Raw genomic sequence first — 5006 nt, forward strand, 5'->3', positions numbered from 1 at the left:
CCAAAAAACCCTCAGATAAATAATTGAGAGTAAAAAACGTTTTAAATTGTTAGAGCTCACCACATATCCATCCTTGATACTTCATCAAATAAAAGAAGACAAAATAATGCTCCGACCTCAGTCACGACAGTACAATCCTCATGAAATATCAAGGAAACTGGGAAGTAAAAAGAAGCATAACTTTATGAAATATTTTTCTCTCTAAAAGGAATGAACTTCCAATTTCAAATATCTAAACTCGAAAGGCACGGGTGCCATGCTCATTAACCCAGGTAAACTGACATCACTGAAGCAGGCTCTCATGTGAATCCCCGGGGGGCTGTGACACGCAGAGCTTCTGTCCCGTAGGTGGGGTGGGCCTGTGGGGCCCAGAGGACACGGGCCCTGCTGGGGCAGCAGCCACCTGCAGGCCCACCCACCAGACGCTGCCTGGTTTCCGTTCATCAGAGACGCCGACTGATCAGCGACTAGGAAGGATGTGCCAAGCCATTTAACTCCAGTTCCAGTTCGCTCACTGAAAGCGCTCCTTATTCTATAGTATCTGCCCTTTCCTATAAATATCACAGAACGTGGAATTGGCTTTAAAACGTGTTTGCGCTGGCGGCGTTGTTCGGTTTGTAGGTCCTGTTTATTACACGAGGTAATGGGAAAGGAAAGTTGTCTAAACTAGTAGACAGAGAACTGGCACCAACCACTTCCTATTCAGCTAAGCAGCCTGGTCTAATCCTGGACGTTAACAAACCAGTTTTCACCTCTGTGGTGTTCCCACTGTCACAGTTTCTCAGTGCTTGAAACCTAAGAAATTCTAACCAAAAAGGTAGGGTAATTGTACCAATCATGTACATAACACAGAGTTAGCAAATACAGGGAAGCCACAAAAAAATTAGTTTTGAAAGAAGGTATTTTTTCTAACTGTAAGCAAAAGGAAAATATCATTATGTCATTGGCGTATTTAAAAAGTAAAGAAACAGAGATACATATAAGAAATTGTGATAAAGTACACATTTCATATCAGTGGAGACAGAATGAGCCATATATCCAAACACATAAGAAATTACTGCAATACAATTGCCTACAATATGGAAAAAATAGATTTAGATCCCTACCTTACACTATATACCAAAATCGATTTTATGGAGATTAAAGATCTGTTTTTTAAACAACCACTATAAACACAATAGGAGAAAATACAGAAGCATGTTTGGAATTTGGAATCAGAGTAGGCTGGCCTTTCAGAGCATGATGAAAATCCCAGTTGCTGTAACAGAAAAGTTTTATATATTTCCATAAAATATTTGAGGTTAAAGATATAATAAATACATTTTAAAAGATAGAAAAGTTGGAAGAAAATCGTCACATAAAATCAGGCATAAGGTTTATATTTATGTTACATAAAGAAATCCAGTAAGTCACTAAAAACAAATTAAATTTCTTCCTTTTCTGTTGCATTTAATTTCTGAAATTCCAGCTGAGCTGTCCCATTTCCTGAAGCATTCTCTCATGTTCTCCCATCATTCAGTCTACTCAGGAGCACCTCCTCTGGGCCCATGAATTCCACTATTACATGTACTATTATTACACTGCGTTATGTATTTATTTTTAAAAGTCTCCAACTATAGTGCAGACTCCATGAAGGTCATTTACCAAGCTCATCAAAATATCCCAAAGGTCTAAAGTTGCTCTTAACACATGGTATGTATTCAATAAATGTTTCCTGTGGAATGAATTTTCCTGGTTGAAAACTAATTTGGGGGTGGGGGGTGGGGAGGACATACTGTCTCCTCCATCCAGCCCTGCTGCTGCTGATACAGACTTCACGCCCCAGGACATGGTCCTTTCTCTGGCTGGCATTTGGCTCAATAAACCCTTTCTTTTAGGGGCAAAACAACACCACCAAAAACTAAATTTACCCTAAAACTAAATCCATTAATGAGAGATACTGTAATCCATTTTCAGAGTCATTAACTTTTGTAAACATCAATGAGANCAGTGAAGCAACGTCCTCCACAACTAGACTGAAGAACAAAAAGGACAGCAACTTGTCTGTTCCCCTTCCCCCAATTCCCAAGCGCTGTTCCTACCCCCCAATTCCCCAATACAAATCTTAAAAAAAAAAAGAAAAATGACAGCATCACTGTACGTAAAGCACTAACAAACCTTTGCTTCTCCCTAAGGACAAATACAGTCTTACGCTAACTCTCTGGCTCTTTTCCCTGGGACAGCCAGACAGCTATGGTGTCGCCAAGGTTACTAAGCCACTTTGCGCAGCGAGAATGCCCCTGTGTGTGTGCTGGAGGTGTGGGAACAGTGCAAACACACACTGCGAGGCCACAGCGGCGCGTCCCTCAGCATGGTGGCCCTGGAGACACGCGTGTGGGACCTGACACTCTGCCTGGGCACCTCACTAGCGGGCACTCTCTCTACTGGACCTGGGGCTTCTCAGCCAAGGCGGCTCCGGCCCCCACACGGGCCGTCTCATCCACAGCATGACCTACGGTCGTCGTGCGAGTTTTATATTATTAGCCAAACTTGAAGACGACGAAGAGCGGACAATGTCTACAACCGAGGAATCTCCCTCCTCAGAGTATGTCCAGGACTCTTACACAAATATACTAGGAGACATAGACAATACGTTTTCAGGAGAGCAGGGAGGAGCAAAAGCCCAGAATCAACCTGAATACCCTAGACAGGAGAATGAACGAACTGGTAGTTTAACCACAGAATATCATACAGCAGTGAGGATGATTAGACTGCATGTAATATATCTGCCAAGCAAGGAAATGTTATTTTTAAATTAATCAGTTTTCTTGACATAATTTACGTACATTTAGATACACAGATTTGAAGTGGATAGCCTGAGGAATTTTTATCTACGTATTCACGTGTAGCCACCACCCAGAATAAAACTCAGGACGTCTCCATCCCTTCAGGAAGTTTATCTCCTTTTCTTGTCAATTACCCTCTTTGCCTTCCTCCAAGAGGTAACTGCTCTTCTACCTTCTCTCACCATGGATCAACTTATCTGTAGATGAACTTTAAGCAAATGGAAATATATGTTCTTTCGTCACTTCTTTCAGTCAACATTATGTCTCTGAGACTCGTGCTGTTGTGAGAAGAGTAGTTTTTAAAGGTTATGTTGTGATTCACTGTATGAACATAGCACCGTTCATTTATCAGTTTTCCCTGTCGTTGGGCATTTGGGATGTTTCTAGCTTGTGACGACTGTAAACAAAGCTGTTACGGACATTCGTACACATAAAGAACAAGGGCGGGTGACGCAAACACCAGCGCTGGTGAGGGTGGAGCAGCTGGCGCTTTCACACAGCTGCCGCGGCGCAGAGCCGCACAGCCACTTGGAAGACAGAAGCAGCATCTGCTAAACACAGGCTGTCCTCAGACCACACATGTCAGGGTGCTCTTAGTCCTTTATTCACATCAGCCCCAAACCGGAAACAAAGCACACGTCCATCGGTGACAGGATGGTAATGTGCCACTGTCCACTCGGACACTGACCGCTACGTAGCCATGAAAATGAACCAAGCACTGCTTCGTGCAATGACATACAATCTCTCCAAGTGAGCCGAAGAAGCCAGCATATACTCCATTTATAAAGTCCAAAAACCAGAAAAATAATGTAGAGTAACAGAAATTAAAATAGAATTACCTTTGGGGATGGTGGAAAGTAATGAAGACATATGAAAGGGTTTCCTGGCACGCTAGTAATATTCTGTATCTTAATCTGTGTGGTAGTCATATGGGTGGGTTTATTTGGAAAAAATGATCAACAATACTCATGATTTTTATGCTTTATGTATGCTATGCTTCACTAAAAACAATCTGCTTTTTAAAAAGTCTAAAAAGAGATGGAAACCAAATGCAATTCAGGACCTCGATTGGATCCTCCATTTTTTTTTAATCTAAAAAAAATAGTTGGGGTATTAATTGGAGAAAATGAATCATCTAACAGAAGTATTTTTAACCTTCTTTTATGAAATCCTGCATGGTAGAGTGGTTATGTTGGAAAATGTCCTTGAGATTTAAGTAGGTACATGCTAGAACAATTAGGAGGAAAGTAAAATTATGTCTGAAACTTTTTTCCAATGAGTCAGGAGAAAACATTATACATAAATAAATAAGTATATTGAGAGAGACAGAGAGCAGGCCCATGAATTAACAGCTGCTGATTCTGGGCTGAGGGCACATTGGTGCTCGCTGTCTAGTCCTCCCAACTTTTCTGCAGGCTCAAACGGCACCAAAATAAACACTTGGTGGTGGAGACACAAACCCACTAAGCTCTGCCAAGCACCGCTGTGAAGGGAACATTACAACACTACAGGTCATGTGGTTTAAATGCTACATGAAAACTGTGACAAATTCTAGATTCTGATATCCACTTCCATAACAATAGTTTACTTTCAACAAAATCAGAGAAATAAATGTTACCTTCTAAAAACTGAAATAGGCAAACTGAAGGCTGATGGTGAAGGTTTACTCGGAGGATTAATAGACCTGTTTCATGAAAGAAAAACAACAACAACATATACACAAAAGGAAAGAGACAAGTGAGTGCATCAGAGCTTTCTCCAACAAATACAACTTGCTTCACTGAAACTCAAATCGCGAGTTGCAATCGGTGGTACCATTTGCTGTAGTCATAACATGTTGCCGCTACCTGGGTTTGCTTATGAAGAATACGTTATGCTTTTCTTCAGGAAGTCTATATAGTAAGTGACTTAGGGTGCGGGTGGATCTGTGTCCCCGCCCACTGATCCTGCTCACAGTCAGTGTAAATCAGATACCGTCAACCTAAACATCTTCCTAAAGGTTTTTTAAATAAGATATTAAAGAAAATACATGCAAAATTGAAAGTATGGATGAAAAATGTATATTACTGACAAAAATTACTGCAGTAATGTTTACATTTGTACTTAGTAATGTTCAAAAAAACAAGTTCAGGATGACTTTTTCAGCCAGTGGGCTTTTTAATGCTGCTTACTCAACCAAAA

The 5006-nt window shown here is 40.9% G+C and overlaps 1 protein-coding gene across 1 annotated transcript in view; it reads right to left on the reverse strand.

The window, feature by feature from the left end:
- The window catches only part of RTTN (rotatin), a 177003-nt gene that overhangs the window by 108438 nt on the left and 63559 nt on the right, over nt 1-5006 (reverse strand). Inside the window, exon 17 of the mRNA XM_019634351.1 lies at nt 61-157. Coding sequence (XP_019489896.1) covers nt 61-157 — 97 coding nt within the window. The remainder of the gene's footprint in view (nt 1-60; nt 158-5006) is intronic.

The sequence above is a fragment of the Hipposideros armiger genome, unplaced genomic scaffold, assembly GCF_001890085.2.
Source record: "Hipposideros armiger isolate ML-2016 unplaced genomic scaffold, ASM189008v1 scaffold_1593, whole genome shotgun sequence".
Taxonomy (NCBI): Eukaryota; Metazoa; Chordata; class Mammalia; order Chiroptera; family Hipposideridae; genus Hipposideros; species Hipposideros armiger.